At 43.1% G+C, this 22,598-nt stretch overlaps 1 protein-coding gene across 2 annotated transcripts in view; it reads left to right on the forward strand.

The window, feature by feature from the left end:
• Positions 1 to 22,598, forward strand: part of MAK16 (MAK16 homolog) — a 1,440,501-nt gene that overhangs the window by 1,186,531 nt on the left and 231,372 nt on the right. The window contains exons 6-8 of one of the 2 annotated variants that reach the window (XM_044083007.1): positions 5,192 to 5,216; positions 8,944 to 8,956; positions 17,399 to 17,409. The exons of the other annotated variant lie outside the window; for it this stretch is intronic. Of the exons in view, the coding sequence (XP_043938942.1) occupies positions 5,192 to 5,216; positions 8,944 to 8,956; positions 17,399 to 17,409 (49 nt within the window). The remainder of the gene's footprint in view (positions 1 to 5,191; positions 5,217 to 8,943; positions 8,957 to 17,398; positions 17,410 to 22,598) is intronic. 2 annotated transcript variants of the gene reach the window in all.

Raw genomic sequence — 22,598 nt, forward strand, 5'->3', positions numbered from 1 at the left:
CAGTATCGGAGCCCAATCTTCTTTACCATTAAGGTTCAACTAGCGCAATCTCTAATTTTCATGCTTCATTTGAACCATCATTGATGTCTCACAAACTTTGTAATGCTCCTTAAAGGAGCTTGGCCCTAGGCCCCCTTTATCTCATCCTGTTCCTCCTGGGATTTGAATATGGTTCTTGCTGCCCTAACTGCCCGCCCTTTCTCGAACCAGCTGCTACCTCTGATTTAAAATTTCTGTCTTGGAAAACAGCCTTTCTAGTAGCCATAACATCTGCTAGACGCAGTTTCAGAACTTCAAGCTCTTTGTTCTGATCCTCCCTATTTGATTTTCACAAATATAGAGTTTCTTTGAAATTGAACCCTGCATTTTCTAGATTCCAAAGGTGGCCTCTTCTTTCTGTTTGCAACAAACCATAGAACTCCCTGTGTTTTTCCCAGAATTCTAATAACGCAGAATATACTTTGCATCAATTGATGTACATAGACAGTTACGTTTCTACTTGATAGAACTGCTCAAACGCGAAAATCAAATCAATTATTTGTTTCTTTTGCACCGAACAAATTGGGTCAATCAGTATCAAAAGCCTCCATATCAAAATGGATTAAGGATTGTATCACCTTTGTTTATTCACAGGCCAAAAAGACCTTCCCTTTCCAGTCAAGGCTCATTCTACCAGGGCCATGGCTACTGGTAGCTTTTCACCCAAGTTATCCATTGATGATATTTGTGCTGCGGCAACCTGGACTTCTCCCGACACTTTCATTTCTCATTACAAATTGGATGTGGTTTCTCGAGGCAGAGCTTCCTTTGGTTCCACGGTTCTCAGGAGTGTGTTCCAATGAGCCACCCGGGATGTAGGTGCTAGGGACGCTTGTCTCATCTGTCATGAATGGGAGAGATAGGATCCCATTACATCTTTAGTTATGTACTTACCATAACTTGGATGTATGGGATCCATCTCATTTGCATTCATAAGTACCACCCTCCTTCCCCTTCCATTTGGATTTAGAGGAGCTGTAGTCACTTTTTCTTGGTGTTCTTTCTTGAAGAACTTTAGTTGGTTATAGTGATTACTACCTTTCTGTGTTTGCATGGATGTATGAAAGTTTAACAAACAAGATCTGGGAAGCAGGTGTAGTGCATCCTGGGATAGGGAGTAGCCCAGCCAATGAGAGACTTCGTGCTAGTGTATTAGTGAAGTGAGAGCCGATGGATCGGCTCCGAACCCATCTGTCATGAATGTAGGCGAGATGGATCCCATACATCCAAAGTTATGGTAAGTACATAACTAAAAGTTATCATATCCCCTTTGATCTTTGTCCTGCCCTGCCTACTCAAGACTGCAGAGTGGTGCTAGCAGCAGAGAGACACAAAGAGCGACTGCTTACCTGATAAAGTATTTTTTCTGCTACTACCTGTGCGACTGTCCGATCTCGCTGAAACGCAAGTAGATCTGCTCCTTTACCTGTTTTAAACTGTTTTTTTCACCTGCATTTAAAAGATTGTCCTGTTTGCTGTATTTACCTGTTGAGGCTACACACTCAAGTGTGCTAGCCTGTGTTACATATTTATTGCATTTTTTTGCTGTTTGTTTACAAAAAGAAAACAAACTATCCTTGTTTTCCACCTTTCCTGACCTAGAGTAGTCCAAATACAGGCTTTGCTGTATTCTGGACTTTCTTGGATAAAAGGAGGCTTCTTTGTGCACCAGTGGGAGTGGGGAGCTTAGAGCAGCCTATCTATCCCTGGAGGAGTGTTCCCAGCACAAGAATCTGGTAGTCCATTGGCCATTTTGGGCCAATTTCTACCTCTTTCAAGTCCCCCTGTATAAAACCCACTTTGGCGCGGCTTTGCGCATAGAGCAGCATCGGGCAGCACCGCTTAATCGGGTTTAAACCATTCTCGGCTCCACAAAGTCTGCTGTTCACTTTTTCCCTTAGAACTGCTCTAGCTCTCAAAATAAACACCCTATTCCTAATCTAAAGTCTGGCACTTGCTCACAAAAGCAATTCTGTAAGTTCGCACTAAAAATTAAAAGCACTACATCCTCACATACTCCCTTTGAGTATCTTGTTTCCCATTGCCCCTTGTTGATTCAATTATAAAGGAATTCCCTATACTATTCTAGCATGTCCAAAGGTCAGTTGTCAATTTCCTCTCCAGTCCAGCTGGTGAATCTGGGAATCTTGAGGCAATGTTACAACTGCCTCATGTACACAGACAACCCTCTCCTCCTCCCAACAAGTTCCAACATATGTGAGAGATGCAACCATATAGCCAAACTGAAGTCTGAGCTCTCTCAACTCAATACTGGCGTAACCAGTCAGGAGGAGAAGGTAACCACTAACACTACAATTCCAGTCTCATAGACCTACCACAACAGCAAATCAAACACATAAACACACAAAAACATACTCAGAGGCTCTAAATAAAAATCTGCTTAAGCAGCAAAGACGTCCAAAACAGACATCCAAGCAACCGCTACCACAAAACAAAACACATGCAACACATAGTTCACAAAGCCAGTGTGCCAAACAGTCACAGCCCTTAAGGCTTAACAACACACCTGATACACTTGTAATAGGTGATTCTGTTGTCAGGAACACTGACGTCCCGCTCACCAGGCTGAACAAGGAGAAGGTCACGGTGAGCTGCCTGTCTGGCGCTAGGATCTGCCACATAACACAAGCACTCAGGTCACTCCAAGGCAAGTACAAATATGACTCGGTCATTTTCCATGCTGGTGTGAATGACCTGAGACGTACCTCCCTGGACTACATGAAAAGAGACATAGAGGAGCTCTCTGAGCATGTAGGCCAGGCCGTTATGACCCTGACCTTGAGTAGCATCTTACCCTCACTAAGAATGATGCCACAATATGAAGACAAGATGATCAGTTTCAGCAATTGGCTGAAGTATTGGTGTCATTCAAAGGGGATCCAGTGCCTGTCCGCCTGGGATGACATGTTCGGCAAGCCACTGTGCTTTGCTAGGGACGACTTGCACCTGTCACCCCTGGGCTTTCGGATATTGGCAAAGGCTCTTGCCACTCCTATAGTGCCTTTTTTAGGCAAAGCTCAGAAGACAAACCCACCTCCATAGATATCACAAGGAAAAAGAAACTAAGGGTAATGCTACTCAACGCCAGAAGTCTAAACCTCAAGATGCACGCACTCAAAACTCTCCTCAGCATGGAGAACATCGATATCTGTGCAGTAACAGAAACCTGGTTCAAGGCTCCCGAGAGCACCCCAGCACTACCAGGTTATACTTCATAGCATACTTTTCGGCCGCAAAACTCGGACTGAACCACAAAAGGAGGGGGAGTATCCATATTTATCAAAGATACCCACACCTCCAGGTTGGTGGTACAGCACGAAGTATCTGAGATCATCCGTGTGCAACTAACAGTGGGAAAAACTGCCTTTCAGTTTATAGCCTGCTACAGACCACCCTCCCAAACTCAGGAACCCCATTCGGCTTTCCTGAGAACACTGGAAAATATAAAGGTCTCTCCAAACAATGTTATATTGGGTGACTTCAACTACCCAAACATAGACTGGGAGCATTACTCAAGCCCCAACACCCTAGCCCAAAGGTTCATAGAATTTATAAACTCAAATGCTATGGAACAACTTGTTACCACTCCCACAAGAGGGGAAAACATACTGGACCTGATCATCACCAACATGGGGGCTCTATGCTCCAGACCAGAAGTGTATCCCTCACTGGTAAGATCAGACCATAAACTAATCTCACTGGACATCCACATCCCGACACCACCCCCAGCCCAGAAAACCACAGTGAAAAACTTCTCTAAAGCAAACTTCACACTCCTCAAAACCGAGGTGGAATCCTTTAAAGCCCCCGGGCCTGTGGAAAATACAGCCCAAACTGCAGAATCCTTTATAAACGCATTCTATGGACACCTTCAGGAATGCATGGATCATGCAATCCCAAATAAAACCAAGACGCAATCCCCCAAGGGCAGGCGTCCTGTCTGGTGGACCCCTGCCATAAATAAACTATACAATAGAAGGAGGAATCTACTACATGATAGAGCAAAATTCCTAAAAGGGAAGGCATCTCTGATCAGTATTAGCAAAAAACTACGGTCCCTCATAAAATCGTCTAAGGCCAGCTTCACGAGAAAAATTGCACAGGACACTAAGGATAATCACAAGGCTTTCTTTAGTTATGTTAGGAACCTGGGTGGTAACTCCCAGATATGCTCAGAGTTGGTCCAAAATGACAAAAAATACACTGAATCCACAGACATTGCCAACATCCTGGCTGACAGGTTCAGTGCCCCCAGAATTGCAAATATCTATCCCAGCAGAGTGCTGCCCCCTGACATCTCAGATGCTCAGGTAAGAGCCGCCCTCTCCAAAGCAAAAAACACAGCATCAATGGGACCAGACGGTGTCCCGGGATGCATCCTACATGAACTCCAAGAAGAGCTGAACCCCAACATAAAGCTACTGTTCAATCTCAGCCTTACTACAGGATATGTACCCAAAGAATGGCGCATAGCAACAGTGGTCCCTGTCCACAAAGGTGGTGCCTCAACGAACCCTGGAAACTATCGCCCCATAAGCCTGACTAGCTTGGTCTGCAAAGCTATGGAGAGGATCATCATGGAACTCATAAATAAAGATATTGGGGACCTACAGACACTGGATCCTACCCAATTCGGCTTTGTCAAGGGCAGTTCCTGCCTCTTAAACCTGGTCGATTTTCTTTGAAACAGTCACCAAGGCCATTGACGAGGGGAAGGTGGTCCACACAGCCTACCTGGACCTCGCAAAAGCCTTCGATACAATACCCCACTTGGGCATCATTGATGAGCTCTCCAGCTTAAATATAAACCGCTATGTCATAAGATGGGTTGCAAACTGGCTCAAGCACAGAACCCACATGGTCAGAATTGCTGGAACCATGTCAGACTCCAAACCAGTTACAAGCGGCATCCCACAAGGCTCAGTCCTGGGACCGCTCTTGTTCTGTATATATTTTTCGGAGGTACAGGCCAACACAGGAGGACTATGGCTGACCAAGTTCGCAGATGACTGCAAACTGAGCGCCATAATAGAGACTCCAGCTGACACAAGCATCCTCCAAAAGGGTCTCATAGAGACAGATAACTGGTGCCAGAGCCATGGCCTCAAACTAAATGCCAAAAAGTGTATAGTCATCCCCTTTGGCAAAAACAAAGTGCCCACAAATTACCACATAGGTGGTAATCCATTAAGTATAGAAGAAGAAATTAGGGACCTGGGGACCCAAGTTGATAGCAATCTCTCATTTGACAACCACATGGCCAAAGTGGTTAGAAAAACCTTCATAGCCCACCTTATCATGAAGGGATTTACATCTAGATCAAGGGAGGTCATTGTGCCTCTTTACTTATCCCTCATCAGGCCCATAATTGAGTACAATGCCCCATTCGGGATGTACCTTACCTGACACCTGCAGCAACTAGAAAGACCCCAAAAGTACCTCACCAAGAGGATCAAGGGGCTCAAACTGATGCCATATGCTGCTTTGTTAAAGAAACTCCAACTCTACTCAGTTGCATACTGCCTACTTAGAGGCAATCTGTGCCTGACGTATAAAGCCATGTCCAACCCAGAATTAATGGCTATGAAAATCCAAATCCCTTCGAGCTATGCGCTTGAGGGACTTTAACCTTAGCACAGAAATAAATAGGACATGCTGGAGGGACAGATTCATAACCCAGAGGCTCCCTTCACTCTGGAATAGAATCCCAGTCCAAGTTAGGCAGAGTCCCTCACTGACTCTCTTCAAGAGGAATCTTGACGAGTGGATGGGAGATCATAGGTTTATCCCGGGGATCACTTCTGTGTCACTGTTACAGAGGCGCAGTAAATTAACCTCGAAAAAGGGCATAGTAAACCTCATTTAAATGGGTGACGAAAGCCAAACACACTCTGGCTAGGCTTATAAATGCCCTAAGGCAGATAGCCTATGAACCTTTGAACCTTCCCGACGTGCCACCCAGTCAAAGGGAAGAAGCAGCACTAGAGATAGAAAAGCTGCTAAGAAAGAGAGTCATCTAAATAGTCCCTCCAGACCAGGTAGGATCCGGATTCTACTCAAGACTATTTTTGGTGCCAAAGAAAACTGGGGACTGGAGACAAATTTTGGATCTCCGTGTATTGAACAAGTTTGTGAGAGTACAAAAATTCCGGATGGTCAAAATACAGTCTATCCTTCTGCTTTTGGAAAAAGACGATTGGATGTGCTCGATAGATCTTAAAGATGCGTACTACCACATAAAAGTGAACAGGCCATCAAGAAGATTTCTGTGCTTCCGTGCGGGAGCCAGTCACTACCAGTTCAGAGTACTGCCCTTCGGACTCTCTACAGTCCCCAGAGTGTTCACAAAGTGCATGGCAGATGTCACAGCTCTCTTGCGAATTCAAGGATTCCAGGTGTTTCCATACCTAGACGACTGGCTCATTTCCGCCCCCACCAGACATCTACTGGAAGAAGCCCTGGCATACTCTCTCCTCGCTGCTCAAAGGCAAGGTATAACCATAAACTGGCAAAAATCCAATCTCACCCTATCTCAGTCGACAGAATTCATAGGGGTTATCTTGGACACAAAGAACTGCAGGGCTGCTATTCCAGAGCACAGAATTCTAAGTATAAAGCAACAACTGATTCCAATCCTTTCAAGGGAGAAATCCACGGCTCACCCGATTCTACAGCTGTTGGGTTCCATGGCAGCCTCTATCACCATTGTTCCCCTGGCCAGGTTTCACATGAGGCTTCTACAATGGCTACTGCTTACCCAATGGTATCCTTTTCAGCATCCTCTTTCAACCATGATTCGAGTAACCCACAGGTGCAAACAGGATTTAAATTGGTGGATGAGGCACAATTTGTCACAATGGTCTCACCCCTTCTCCCCACAGCAGCCCAAGCCCACGGTGACCACAGATATCTCCCTGATGGGGTGGGGGGGGCTATGTCAGGGACAGACAGTCAAAGGCACTTGGTCAGAACTGTCGGCCCATCTGCAATATAAACTTTCTAGAGCTGAGGGCAGTGCTTCTGGCATTGCAAGCATTCCGTCCCCCTGCTGCCGTCTGGGACGATTGTGATTCGGACAACATGGTGGTGGTCTGATACATCAACAAGCAAGGTGGAACAAAATCTTACCCCTTTTGTCAAGAGGCCATGAGGATATGGCAATGGGCGATGGCTACCAACCATTTTCTTCTAGCAACGCATATTGCTGGGAGATCCAACGTGATAGCAGACAGACTCAGCAGGTGCATTCTTCACCCTCATGAATGGTCCCTGAATCCCTTGATTGCGGCGGAAATCTTCCACCGCTGGGGTCGTCCTTGCTGGTGACCTCTTTGCATCCCCAACCAACTACAAATGCAGCAACTAATTTGCCCTGATTCCCCCTCCGGGACAGTCACCCAGGGACGCTCTAGTCCACAATTGCCCCTCAGGTCTTCTTTATGCATTTCCACCCTTTCCCCTCATTCCCCAGTTTCTAAAGAAAGCCCGTCGGTTGAAGAGCAAGGTGATCCTCATAGCACCATGTTGGCCTTGACAGATTTGGTTCCCCTTCCTTTGGCCTCGCCTACTAGATCGACCATGGATTCTCCATCCAATCCCAGTGTTGAACTCCCATCCACAGAACCTGATTCATCCCAGCTTGAACAGCCTGAAGCTTACGGCTTGGCTACTCCAATTCCCTTGATTGCCAGGTAGAATGATCTTTCTTTATCGGTACGTGATATTCTCATTGCATCTCATAAGTCTTCCACTAGAGTTACTTATCTGAGCAAGTGGAAAAGATTTACCTGTTCGCTGAAAGATAAACAAGTAGATCCCTTCTCAGCACCAGTGTTGATAATACTAGACTATCTGGCCGATCTCTTTCAATCAGGTCTATCGGCCTCTACCATTAGAGTTCATCTGGCTGCAATTTCTAATTTTCATGAGGGTGTCCAAGATTCCTCTCTTATGTCCCACAAATTGTGCAAGACCTTCAAAAAAGGTGTGAAAAATCTGAAGCCACCTTTTAGAGAACCTATTCAACCATGAAATTTATCATTAGTTCTACAAGCTCTGACAATGCCACCTTTCGAACCTGCCTCTTCTTGTGACCTCTAGTATTTGTCATGGAAAACCTTGTTTATGGTCGCCATTACTTCTGCCAGATGTATTTCTGAGCTTCAGGCTCTATATATCAAGAGTCCATACTTGATTTTTCATAGAGATAGACTGTCTCTGAGAACTAATCCATCCTTTCTGCCTAACGTGATCTCTGAAATGTCCATTAATCAAGACATTGAATTGCCAATTTTCTTTCCCAATCATTCAAACAGAGGAGAGTATTGCCTTCATACCCTAGATATCCACAGGCAAATTTGTTTTTACTTAAACAGGACTAGGCCCTTTCGTAAATCTGACCAGTTATTTTTGGCTTTTTCTGGACCTAGATTAGGATCTGCTGTTGCTAAGGTCACATTAGCTAGATGGTTGAAGGACTGTTTGACCTTCATTTATATACAATGCAATATCTCGTTGCCTACTACCATGAAAGCTCGTTCAACAAGGTCTGTGGCAACTTCTGCTGCCTTCCATGCCAGAGCTTCCTTACTGTGCAGCTGCAACTTGGGCTACGCCTCATACCTTCATCAATCATTACAAATTGGATTTGGCCTCCAGGGGAAGTGCATCTTTCGGTTCTGTGGTGCTCAGGAATGTCCTTCCATGAGAGTCTCCCAGGAATAGATGAGGCTGGGGACTCTGTCCCATGCGTAAGGAATGAACGAGGATTAACAATATCAGATAAAGAAGTTATGACTTGCCATAACGTTCCATCTGTATTGTTGATCCTCGTTCAGTCATTACAATCCTCCCTCCTCCTTCTCCTCCTGTGGTTTCTAGCAGATCTCACCATCCGGTTCTCTTAGGTTATTTGACCAGAGGTAGCCTCTATCTTCTTTGACTTGCAAACTCCTTGTTACCTCAGATTGAGAGGGGGGTTGTGGGTAAGAGTTTAGCTTGAGAGTTTGAAGCTGACGCGAGCTTGGAAAATGGCCGGCTCGGTTCTGAGGTCGGAACCGATACCCATGCGTAATGACTGAACAAGGATCAACAATACAGATGGAACGTTATGGTAAGACATAACTTCTGTTTTGGAGCTTTTCTCCCTGGACCTCTACTGAAAATGGACATATATCCTGATAGACTAGCCCGGTCAACAAGCGAAAAATAAATAAGTAAATAAAATAAATGTACAGCAGACGCACTAATTGCTGTTACCAGTCAGTGTGCATGTTGTTTAATATTAATGAGGCTATGCCATATAGTTAACTTTAAAGGGAGCAGACCTACACTAGAGTCAAGAATGTAGTACTACAAATTTACATGTACATTATACAGATATTTCCTTGGATTCAGAAAGGCCTAATATAGTGCACTAACCTGTCCTGTGCAGATTTTCGTAATGCTTTATGCTCGAGAGGTTCGTGGACAGCTATACCACTGCGGTAGTATAAGGCACCAGCCTGCAGTGCTCTCGCTGGCAAAAGCTGCATATAAATGTGTCAAGTCTGAAGGAGCAATTCATATAAATTAGCCATATGGTGTTCCCCAGAAAGTCTGCTGCACTGTTTGAGCAGCAAAGTGAAAAATGCACAGAGTCTTTTGACAGTATACACCCATTCATTTTTCTAGCAGTTGCAGGGCTCTTAGCTCTGCACCAGGTAAGTAGTGTGTGTGTGTGTGTGTGTGTGTGTGTGTGTGTGTGTGTGTGTGTATACATCAGTATTCTGTTAAAGAATGTTAATGGTGGGCCATATTTCCATAAAAAACATTTGAACTGTTCTGCATTTTTCATGTTTGAAATCTTAGAACATTTTGGAGCATTGCATACATGTTTAACTGTGTGTAGCTTGCATTTTTCATTTTAAGTTTTTTTAATTCTGAGTGAAACTTGTAGTAGCTATAATTTTGTTTCACAGTTCAGTTCCCTAACTACCTCAACAAAGCATTGTAGTTGGTGTAGTAGTGGGAAGAACGGAACACATTTGAACAAGCTCATTTACTGCTTTTGAATTTGGGAAATGTCTGACGGGTCAGGATACTACTTTTCAGTAGAGGCCCACGGAGAGAAGCTCCAATACAGTTACAAATGAAAATCAGTTGGGTACTACATTCAGATGGCATAGTTAGGTTTAGGTACCAATTTTACATAGGCTGAGAGTAGAATGATGCAAAGAAGCCATAAAGTTATTTCTGCATTGATTTATCATAACATAAGTAATTAAGAAACATGTTAATAGTATAGGGAGAAACAATTGGCTATTAATCAAAGTACACAGTATATAAACATATTTGCAAACAAAGTGAAGTTTGCTGAAAGTATTACAGATGCAGGTTTAGGTGGAGAAGGTAGATAAATTTCTACAAGGTATATTAATGTCAGAAAAGTGAACGGCTAATTTAGAGCCGTTGTAGGTGATACATGTATAGGGTGTGTAGGAGGGTGAGTTGGATAAGAATTACATATATTTCCATTGTGCTTGAGGTGGGTAGAGGATACATTGCAAGAATAAAGCAGGAGAAAGGGGATATGGTTTTGGAGGAAGAGGGGCATCTACAAAACCAGGAATTACAAATATATATATTTTTTTAATCAGAAGTCTGAAGGTGTTTGTTTTTATTGTGGTGAGATGGCATTCCAGTGTTTGGAGAGCCATATGAAGAACAGGGCTTTGTCATGGACATTGCCTTCTGAGTCAGGTGTAGTTTTTCATAAAGAATCCAGAAATGTTCTAAGATAAGGGGGTGCTGTTGTGGTAATTGAATGTGAACTCATTGTGTTTAGTACTGCCACTCTGTCCAGTAAATGCAGGCTCCAGACAATGCTAAACAGAAATATTTCAGTTCATCCTATGCTCCTTCCTGCCCTGGAGATAGTACTGCTGAACATTTGTAGCTAGAGTTGTGTGACTCTCCATAGCAGCCTTATGATTTTCTGTCTCACCAACAGACTGTTTCATGGAGATCCTTGTTCCATATCTACTTACTCCGTTTCACTTGGATTCTTCTCTCCTCTTCCCACCTCATGACTCATTATATATCCTTCTTCATAAAATGTTCTGTGGTAGCAAAGTCTTTTCTGTTAAATGACCCAAAAGTCTGAAACATTATTCTGCCAAACATAAGGACTATAGCCATATTTCTGGTTTTCAAAGAAGCCACATTTGTCTGACATTTCAAAAAGCTTGTTCCCACAAACTGTAACTTAGTCACTCTACCAGCAGGACTTTGAACACTTGAGAGAGCATTTTCTGGCCTGTATTTGAGTTTTAGATTTACTGCCAGACCTTCCAGTGAACATTCTGGATTTATTTCCTTGAGTTTTGACTGACTTGATCTTCTTAAAGTCCATAGAATTGTCAAAGGTTTTCTCCAGCACCACAGTTCAAAGGCTTCGATTTTCCGGAGCATAGCCTTACTTAAGTCTAGTTGTTACAGCCATAAGTTGTTACTAGGAAGACCATAGCTGTGACCATGCAGAACTTCAGTGATAATGTAAGGTCTTCACTTCTTATCCAGATTTGACAGTAACTTTCCTTTTACTAGCAAATGTCTTTTAATTTCATGGCTGCAGTCATCATCTGCAGAGATTTTGTAGACAAGTAAAATAAACTCTGTTGCTACCTCCATTTCTTTCCTATTTGCTTGGAGTTAGATGACCTCATTTTATTTCTCTAACTTGACCAGCATTTTTGCATTCTCTACATCCTTATTCTTCAGCAGGCTCTTCAGCTGTTCCTCCCTTTCACAGTGGAATCCTCTGCAAATATGAGGTTGTTAATATTTCTTCTGTCATTTTTCCCGCATCTGATTCATCTAACCCAGCATTTTGCATGATGCAGTCCGAATATGTAGTGTGAAATACAGTTTTGTTGCACTCCTTTCTCAGTTTTAAACCAAGTAGGTACTCTATGTGACTTAAATACGTACTTTAACTTGAACTGTGAAGTTAAATTAGCAGCCCTAGCTAAGGATAATCCTAAGACGTTCAGCTAAGTCTGAAATCTAAAAGGGGAATGCCCAACAATGTACCAAATCTACAGTGGACAGTACATCGGGTCTGTATTAGAACCATGAAAGCTCAGTTCAGCGAATGGCATTTTACATCGAAAATGCCGTTCAACAAACTGTTATAGTGAGATCGCAGTACAGAGAAGATCGGAAAATTTGCCCTTTCCTCACTGTAGTGCAATCTCAGAGTTGGTATGTAATTAGTGGGGTGTGCAGCCCCACCCACAAAAGTGAGTTTGAACGGCATTTTTGATGTGAAAGCCATTTGCTGAACTGACTCTTCGTGGTTCTAATATAGACCCCAGTACCTCTCTCACTGAATCTGAGGAAATTGTCAGCTAGCTAGCTGACACATTTGGCACACACTTCACCCCCCTGTCCTCACCAGCCATATCCCAAAGCATACCTGACACCAGTCCTCTATCTAGTATCTCCAAAGAGCAGGTCACATCTTAGATCTCCAAGGCCAAAAACACAGCCTGTATGGGACCAAATATCATCCCAGGTTGCTTACTAAACAGTCTAAACCAAGAACTAGTAGGACCACTTGGCACTGTCTTTAACCTCAGCTTCAGCACTGGCTGTGCTCCAGCAGAGTGGTAAACAGCAGCAGTAATCCCCTTGTACAAAGCAGGTCCAGCAACCATCCCTGGGAACTATAGAGCCTAACTAGCCTTATCTGCAAGGCCAAAGAAAGAATCATTGTGGACCTTATCAACAAAGACATAGGTGACCTCCAAACTCTTGACCCAAACCAGTTTGGCTTTGTTATGGGTAGAATCATGCTTATTGAGCCTGGGTGACTTCTCCTGGAATGTTACCTAAGCCCTGGATGAGAGCAAAACAGTACATACTGCCTGTCGACTTAGCCAAGGCCTTTGACACAATTCCCTAGTCAGGTATCATTGAGAAACTCTCCTAGCTGGGGATTAACCCACGGGTAGTCTACTGGCTCACCAAAAGAATACATACTGTCAAAGTTGGGGATTCCATTTGTACCTGTAGACCAGTTACCAGTGGCATACTACAAGGATCTCCCTTTGGTCCTGTACTGTTTGGAATCTATTTTTTGGACGTCTAGGTGAAAGTAGATGGCCTGTGGCTTGCCAAGTTTGCTGATTTCAAACTGGGCATGCTGCGGTAGCGCTGTCATCTCACAGTAAGACGTTGTCCTGTTCATTTCTCAGCTAGAGCGTCTTCTGTCTGGAGACATGCGTGAATGGGCGTACCTTCATTGAAGGTTGTGCGTCAGGGCTGGCAACTCGGCACGTAAAAATGTACTGCCAATCATTAGCGGACCGGAGTTCTGCTGTGGCGACCCCTAATCGGGAAAAGCCGAAAGACGCAACAACAACAATCATTGATTCCTCAAATGATAACATATTACAAAAGGGGCTAACAGACAAATGATTGGTGCCTAAGCCACAGACTAAAACTAAACACAAAACAGTGCATTATTATCCCCTTGGGAAGCCCCTGCAAACTACAGTATTGACAGCACTCCACCCCCCCAAGCTCAAACCCAGTGGTGCGAGATTTGGAAACACAGGTTGATAGCAATATAAACTTTGATCACCATGTGTCCACAATGGTAAGTAAAGGCATCGCATCCGAGACTAAACATGTTATATCTCCTCTGTACTCAACCCTCTTCAGACCACTAATAGAGTACAGTGCTCTCTTTTGTGTGTTACTCACCAGACATCTGCAGCAGATGGAGAGACCACAGAGGATTCTCACTAAGAAAATTCAGGGCCTTCAAAACATGACCTACATGGAAAGACTGAAAGCTCTGTCACTGTACTCTTTATCCTACAAGCAACTTGTGCCTGGTCTACAGAGCAGTCTTTAACCCTGCCCTAATGAAATGCTGCACATCTGCAGATCAAATGGGACAAGTGTCACTCACTCCAAGAATCTCATCCTACCCTGTGACATTATAACAGAACATGCTGGAGAGAGAGATACATATCCCATAGATTGCCACACCTCTGGAATAAACTCCCAAGTCATGTGAAGCAGAACTGCTCAATAACCCTATTCAAGTGCAACCTAGACAATTGGATTTGAGACCATGAATTCACGCTGGGGTGGTACCTATGTCCCTTATGGACAGTCGGTGCTGATCATAAACTTGCTGTGCGAATAACCAACATCTAACCAAGGTCAATTAGGGAACATGGGTAGAACATGGCCAGGCTTGTAAAGGCCCTAGGGCCATTAACCTAGTAACCTCCTATGAACCTATGTCTTAACAAAAGATCCTGTTAGGTCCAGCCAACTGCATGCAGTTCACTTCCCTTTTACTAATATGTACTGAATGTTTTATCCCCAGGCATCCATCTTAAACGGGCTGTACCCAAATAGACAACCAGTAAAATGAAAATGAATATATACATGGTAAATGTTTTCATTAAAATTAATTGGTTGGCATTGTGAACTATGTTTTTTTGATGGTCTTTGTATTTTGGGAAAGAGTATGGATCTGCTTCACTCAGCTGAATCAAGGATGTGACACTTGAGAGATTGTTTTATAGTCATCATCATGAGCTGGGTGAGGTATTTCCCTTATACTGCAGGATGTGCACATCCAGCTTCTGTGGGTAATGGTGCCTGTATTAAGAGTCCTCCTTTGTAATTATGTTTGCACCACTTCCATAGGTTCATAGGTTTATACTAGGCTATCTGCCCTAAGGCATTTATAAGCCTAGCCCAAGGTTTTGTGGCTTACGCCACCCCTTATATGAAAAAATACTGTGCCCATTAGTTTGTTGTGCCTCTGTCCAGCAGTGAGACAGAGATGATTCCCGGGGTAAACCTACGATCTCCCATCCACAGGTCAAGATTTCTCTTGAACAGAGCCAGCGAGGTGCTCTGCCTCACATGGACCGGGATTTTATTCCACAGCATAGGGAGTCTCTGAGTGATAAATCTAACCCTCCAGCACGTCCTATTTATATCCGTGCTAAGGTTTAAGTTTCTTGCTCTAGTGGTTTTGGTGGATTTGGATTTTTTGAGGTGGAGCATGTCCATTAATTCCCGTTGGACATGGCCTTGTATGTCAGGCACATGTCACCTCTGAGCACACGGTATGCGACTGAATAGAGCTGGAGTTTCTTCAATCTGGCAGCATATGACAGATTTTGGAGTCCCTTTATCCTTTTGGTGAGGAACTTTTGGGGTCTCTCCAATTGCTGCAGATGTCTGGTGAGATGCATCCCGAATGGGGCATTGTACTCGATCATTGGTCTGATAAGTGAAGAGTACAGGGGAACAATGACCTCACTAGATCTGGATGTGAATCCCTTCATGATCAGGTGGGCAATGTAGAAGGTCTTTCTAACCACTTTAGCAACGTGAGTGTCAAAAGAAAGGCCACTGTCAACCTGGGTCCCCAAGTCCCTGATAACCTCTTCTGTGCTTAGTGGGTTGTCGCCTATATGGTAGCTTGGGGTTACCTTGTTTTTCCCGAAGGGTATGACTATACATTTTTTGGCGTTTAACTTCACGCCATGGCTCTGGCACCAGCTATCTGATGTCCTTCAAGGATGCATCTGCAGTCCTAACAAATGGGTTGTCCTGGCCTCAGGCAGCCCTTTTCCAAAGTCTGGGTCTGGCCTCGGCTGGTGTCGCACTTCACCCGACGTCATAGCTGCAGTTCTTCGGGTATAAAGGCATCAGCCGACACCATTTTCCTCAGTCTTTCTTGCCGTGGCGCCGAAGCAAAAGTTGTTAGCAAGTGCCGGTCGGTCAGATCCAGAGATTACTACTACCAAGACTTCTAAAACTCTTTCTTGCCTCAGCCGATGTCAGAAAAAGTGAATAACTGTTTAACTTGTGGGAAACAAATACCTCATAAAGACTTCCACTCTTACTGCCTACCTTGTTTAGGCCCAGACCACGACGTAGCAGCTTGTACATTTAGCTAAAAGCGTGAAACCGAGTCCGCGGTTCTTCCTTTGCCTCCTACTACCGAGGCCTCTTCTAGCATGGCTGAATCTGCTACTGAAATTCCCCTAGATGTATCTACTCCTGCACGTGGAGCTGCTAGGCCCCCTGCATCCATGTCAATTAAGGCCTTTGCCAGGGCTAAAGCAGCTAAGTCTTCCAAGGCCGTGCCTACTAAAGCCCCCTCTCACAGGCATAGCTCTAGTACTCAAATGCTTAGTCTAGCAGAGGATCTCATTTCTTTGATCAGGGGATCCCAGTCTCACCCTGATAGGGCCTCTCAACCCCCTCCAGAGAAGAGGCCTAGAGCAGAACCCCCCTGAGCCAGTTTCTACTGATTACTCCTCAGATGAATCAGAAAATACAAACCCTCCTGAGGGCCCTTATTCTCCATATGAGGACTCTGATGCAGAAGACTCCATTCCTTCTGCCTCTCCTCCTGAGTAATTTTCTTAAACCTTGCATGCTATGAGGGAACAATTTCAATGGCAGGGTCAGGATTTCTCAGACTCTAGGAAAAGGCTTAGGACTTTCTTGCATTTGCCACAGCATAGGCCTTTAGCCATTCCTCCAGTACTTACAGTTGTGGATGATGCATTTAATGATGCTTGTACTGCTCCTGATTCACTCCCTCCGCCCCTGCTAAGCCCGACAGATACTACAGGGTTCCGGACACACATAATCACTTGTATAAGGCTCCTTTTGCAGATCCCGAAACTATTTCACAGGGCCCCAAGGCTGTAGCAGCTACCTCTGCCAAAACCCACTCCTCTGAAAGGGAATCTAGGAGATGGGGTAAAAAGTTTATACTTCTGCTACTCTTTGATTCAGTATCAGGAATTTATGTTAGATCAGTTATCTAAAAGTTGTCCTCACCTGAAGCTTTAGATTGAAAGTCTCTTCAGGAAATGGTACATAACATACAGCAGGTCAGTAACCATTCCTTAAAATGTGGCTATGATGCACTGGAGTCTTCCTTTAGATCAGCTATGACTGGTACAGTGATCAGAAGGCATGCATGGTTAAAAGAGCAGTCATTACCAGACCATGTAAAATCAAAGCTCCTAGATGCTCCCATGGATAAACACAATTTGTTTGGCTCTCCTGCACAGCAAGTGCTGAAGAAGGTGGAAGAGAAAGCAAAATCTGTCCAGACAGTCAAGGATTTGAACTGGCCTTCCAAAAAGGTTTTCAGACACCAGCAGAACACAGAGAGGCAGGAATAGGCGACAAGAGGCAGAGGTCAATCCAGAGGTGCCTACAGGGCCAGTGGCAGCCTAACAACCAGCAAAGTACTGCTGCAGATCCAGCCACTACCACTTCCACAGGACAATCACAGTGACGACAAAGGTTACAGGTTGCTATAGAAAAGATACCATCTATGGAACAAGACTTTTCCTGGTGCCAAGGAAGGAAAATCAATTGAGACCTATTATTGTCCCAAAATTCAAAATGCTGACTCCAGCAGCTTCTTTCCCATGCATGCTGGGCAGTCTTGGCTGGCTGGTCTCCCTAGATCTCAAGGGAGGCATACCTGCGTCCCCATCTGACCAAATTGCAGAAGATACCTCAGATTTCTTACAGGATCAGAGCATTATCAATTTCAGTAATTGCTCATTGCAGGCTCCAGGAATTCAAATTTACCCACCTTACCTGACACTGCCTGTTAGAAGCGGACAACAGAGACAAATTAACAAAAGACTTGAAAAGGGTCATTCATCTACTGGCACCTTCCACTCTACTTCATGCATTTACAAACCAGCTTACAGCAAGGAAAAAAAATCTGCAAGCCCTGGGTTACACACATGGCATCCTGCATAATATTGATCCCACATGCCAGACTGCATATGGAAGTTGCAATGGTACCTCAGGAATTTATGGTCAATTCCATGCCTGAAAGAAGAACGATGGTGGGCTCCAGGCCTGTCAATTGAACAAAGGACTAAAACTGGCATTCCAGTCATCAGTCCGCTTTCTCCAACAGGGACAATTGCTGATAAGGACGGACAACACCACAGTTATGTGGTATATCAACAAAATGTGGCCCTAAGCCTCAACATAGACATCTTCAAATCCATCACAAGGAAATGGGGAATCATCCTGAGATAGCTCCAGACTGCAGCACTGGTACACCCACTACAGAGGAGAGAGTATGTCTCGAACCGCATGGCCTCTACCCCTGGTTCCTTTACTGCTAACACAGAATATACAACATGGAGATTTTGTTACACACACAGAGGACACACCAATGTAGAAAACACACCACACAAGTTAATTGACAATGAAGAACTTCTTCACACAAGACTATGCTTCTTCAGGCGTAATAAAACATGAAATTGAGCAGCCTTGTGTAATAAAACAACACTTTCGTAAGCCTTTAATCAAAAGCCTAATTGAATAATTATAGCATTCCAAGCTAAGCCAGTTTAAATTATATTCAAGCTAGTTTAAGGGGTATGTTAAACATATCAAAAGAGTAACAAAAAAAACAGATGAAAAGACATGAAAAAAACAGTTAACATAAAATGCGCTAAAGCTTGCATAAAACAATTATGTTGTCACACCAAAAACAGCAACTTCTTGGCCTAAGCTGACGCTGGCCTAAGCTGACAGTGCAAGAGCGTTGAAATAAAACAAAGCAGCAAAGCAAAAGCAGCAAGTGTCATATATAATCCATATTATAAAAAGTAGTTCACAATGAGCAAAAAAGAAACTAAAAAATACACACATAAAATAAATAAAAAAAAATAAATAAAATAGATAATATAGGTAGAATAGAAGGTAGAAACAGAGTCGCGGAGCCCCTTATCATAGAGCAAAATAATCAGAGCAAATAATCAAAAAACTTCCAGATGATCATATTGTGTATCAGTGAAGGGCAAATGAGCATATCAAACTCTGCCTAGCAGAAATATCCATGTAATAAATATGTAATAGAAATGGCAGTGTAAATCATTTACGAATAGTAGAATATGCCGGTTAATAAAATCAGCTTAATATCAGCTTTCTCAATGAAAAACATCTATATAGAACCTACTAATGCACAAAATCTCTAGACTATATATATAAGTTCTCCAATATGAGGAGTAAGCATAAGTTTATTCTGAAAGTATTTATTTAATGTATCTCGTGGTTCTTTTTATTTTATTTTGTGAACTTTTTGGTTTATGGACCATATTATTATGTTTTTGATCACTGACACTTGCTGCTATGTTTTATAAGCAACTCTGCTTGCTTTTTTAAGCAACTACTGTCAGCTTTCAGCAGAAGTTGCTGTTTTTGGTGTGACAGCATAATTGTTTTAAACAGCATAATTTGTTTTAAGTTTTGGCGATTTTTTGTCCCCATTTGTCACATCTGGCAGATGCATCCTTGAAGGACATAGTACACTACATACCACCACCATAAATGAGGATGTCCGGGGTAGTCTCTGGGATCAAAACCTACCTCTGTACCCTCTGGGCTGTCTAGGGGGTGTGTATCTTAGCTAGCTTCTGGGGAATCTTAGCCTTCCTAGAGGCATGGGCAATCTGGACTTAGAGAAAGTAAACAAATGAGGCTGATGCCTTTATACCTTCCTTTATCACAAGAACTGCAGCTAGGTGAAGTCGCGACACCAGCGAGGGGCAGACCCCAGACCAGGAATCCGGCCCGACGAAGGGGCTGCCTGAGGCCAGGACAACCCATTGATGCATACCTCGGACATCTACATTTATAAGGTAGGTACAAAACTGCACTTTTCCGTGAGTCCCTTCTGAAGGAGGTCCGTGTCCGGAAACACTTATCCTATAGATGCCTTTGCATGCAGAAACAAGCTTTGTCAGCTTCTCCATGTTGGCCTGTACCTCTAAGAAGTAGATGCTGGCGAACAGGTGGGGCCAAGGACCGCTGGCCACTTGTGACACTTGTGACCGCTTGGAGTCTGACAGTAGCACCAGCAACTCTATCCTGTCCCTGTCAGTCTTAAAGCCAGTTGCAACCCATCCATCTGTTTATGGGGTTACATTTTAAGCTGGTAGTTTTTTCAACAATACCAGTGGGAATTATGGAAACCGACTGCAAGGTCCAGGTTAGGCTGTAGTATGGACTGCCTTTCCTCATCAATGGCCTTAGTGACTGTTTTAAGAAGAAGCGACCAAGTTCAAAAGGCATGATCTGCCCTTGACGAGAAACCAAACTAGGGTCGGGTCGCAGACTTTCCCCATGTGAAGCAGTAGATGGCTAAGATTGTTAACACTTTAGCATCGTGCTGGATTGGCTGCAGATATAATTTGGCTTGCAGACATTTTCATTGCTTCAGAGAAACTGCAGAATGTTGAGGTGTGATCCTGAGGTCAGCAATGCTCCTTCCCGTTGCTGAGGAGCTTGAAACATCACATTGCAGCTGAGTGATACTGGTGGACTCCTGGACATCTCTGTCTTTTGGGCCCCGTACTTGAACTGTAAAATCCTCATTAAAAAGCGGCAGGACCCAGAAATGGCAACTAGTCCAACTTTAAAACAACCACAATTAGTGCTTTTGTCTGTAATAAACTTAATCAGATCTGATGAAGCTTGTTTATTACAGATGAAAGCACTAATCATGGTTGTTTGAATAAAGTTGGACTAGTTGCCGTGTCTGGGTCCTGCTGCTTTTTATTGTGCATTTTGTAGTTTGTGGTTGGTGCTTATACTTAAAATGCTTTTGGTTTTAGTGAGATTGCATTCTTTTACTTATTGTTTTTGTTTTGTGTGATTTGGTTTGTGTTTTCATCTTCTAATGATTAGCTGAATATGAATTGTATTTAAAATAATCCAGTCAGGGCTGTAAATGAGATGCATGTCCATCCGACCTACCTGCTCAAAATAAATTTAGACTTAAATATTCATCAAATTAATGCATTACAATGACTTGTAGCATTTCCTGGCTACCACAGGATAACATACTGCTTTTACTTTTGTTAGTTGTGTTGTTAGTTGTAGCTTTTACTTTTGTTAGTTGTGTTGTTAGTTGTAGCTTTTACTTTTGTTAGTTGTTGTGTTGTGTGTAGCTTTTTTTTTTTTGTTGTTGTGTTGTTAGCTGTGTTGTTAGTATTAAAGTATAAACTCAGTCATACAGTTCATTTATAAGTTGTCAAGTTTGTTTGCAAGCACCAACCCCCTGTTTAGAAAAAAAGTTTCCTTCCTTTGCATTTTTCCTGCTGAATCAAGATGCCTATAGTGACTGCAGGGGTCTATATTAGATCACCGAACGCTTAAAAAAGCGAACGGTGATTAATCGACCCTATGTAAGCGAAAGCTTAGAATTTCGAGTGGTCAGAACAGCGACCCCCCCCCCCGGGAAATAAATCATTTTCCAACAAAAAAAATAAATAAATAAAATACTTTAAACATTACATTAAGTGGGGGGCTTTGCCCCCACACCCCCCTACTTAAAATATACCAACTCCGAGACTGCACTACAGTGCCGAAAACAGTAAAGTAACAGAGCGGTCAAGCAACTTCTTTCCCAGGGAAAGAATTCGCTTAAAAGCCTCTTCGATTTTTTTGCCGTTTCAGGCTTTTGAGTTCGACCAAGACTCATTCAAAAAAATGCATCTTTGGTCTTCTTAATAGGGAACCAACTGCAGGCATAATTTCTTTTTCACATTTTAGTATGTCATTTGCACGATTGTGCTAGATAAAAACAAATATATTACATTAATGCTCTAAGTAGTCCTGTATGATCCAGTCCTTTTTTTTTTTACATTGGAGCTATTTTCTTATATTTGATACACTAGCCTACAGTTGAAAAAAATCCACTGTTGCTACATGGAGTGATCAACAAATGGTTAGGTGATGCAGGTTAGGTGGTAAGAGAAATGTGTTTTGGAAATGAATGTTGGTTACACCACTTTCTAGATCAATACATTCATGGCTTGATTTGCACTTCAGGCTACTGAGACACATTCTTGCCCTGTGAAAATGTAGCAGAGAATAACACTGTTATCATCTGACTAGCTATTGAATGGAAGCCTTACCTTATTTATAATTGTATTGATTTATTTATTTATGTACTTACTAACCATGCTAATAAATTAATCCATGACCCCCTTCAGTCACTGGTACAGATAACACAGCCATTTGGTTTCTCTACACAGCAGTGTAGAACTAATAAATGGGCTGAACCTGTAATTGTATTGAACGATTATTTAAGTAACAGCAGAAGGGAATGTTGCTAAGGCATTTACATTTCTAATCAAATGTCAAGTGGAGTGCAGTCTCTGGCATAATGCATTGAGCTGGTACAGTGCAGTCTGTGGTATGGAAATAGGCAAACTGAAACAAATGCACATTTAAAAACTGAACTTCAGCCATCTTGTTTCATAATTAATGAAAGACTGTGTGATATGTAAACCACAGACAGTTAGATCTTAGGAAGTCCAAGCTGATATCCTTAACAGACAGAGCTGGCAAGAAGACAAAAAGAGGGAGAATTAGATGAATTTATGTAAAGAGTATCAGTTGGAGACTTACAGAAGCTGGCCAGCATGAGGAAGAAAGTGTAGAAATTGTGAGTT

The sequence above is a fragment of the Protopterus annectens genome, chromosome 9.part0 (assembly GCF_019279795.1).
Source record: "Protopterus annectens isolate FY-2018-M chromosome 9.part0, PAN1.0, whole genome shotgun sequence".
NCBI lineage: Eukaryota > Metazoa > Chordata > Ceratodontiformes > Protopteridae > Protopterus > Protopterus annectens.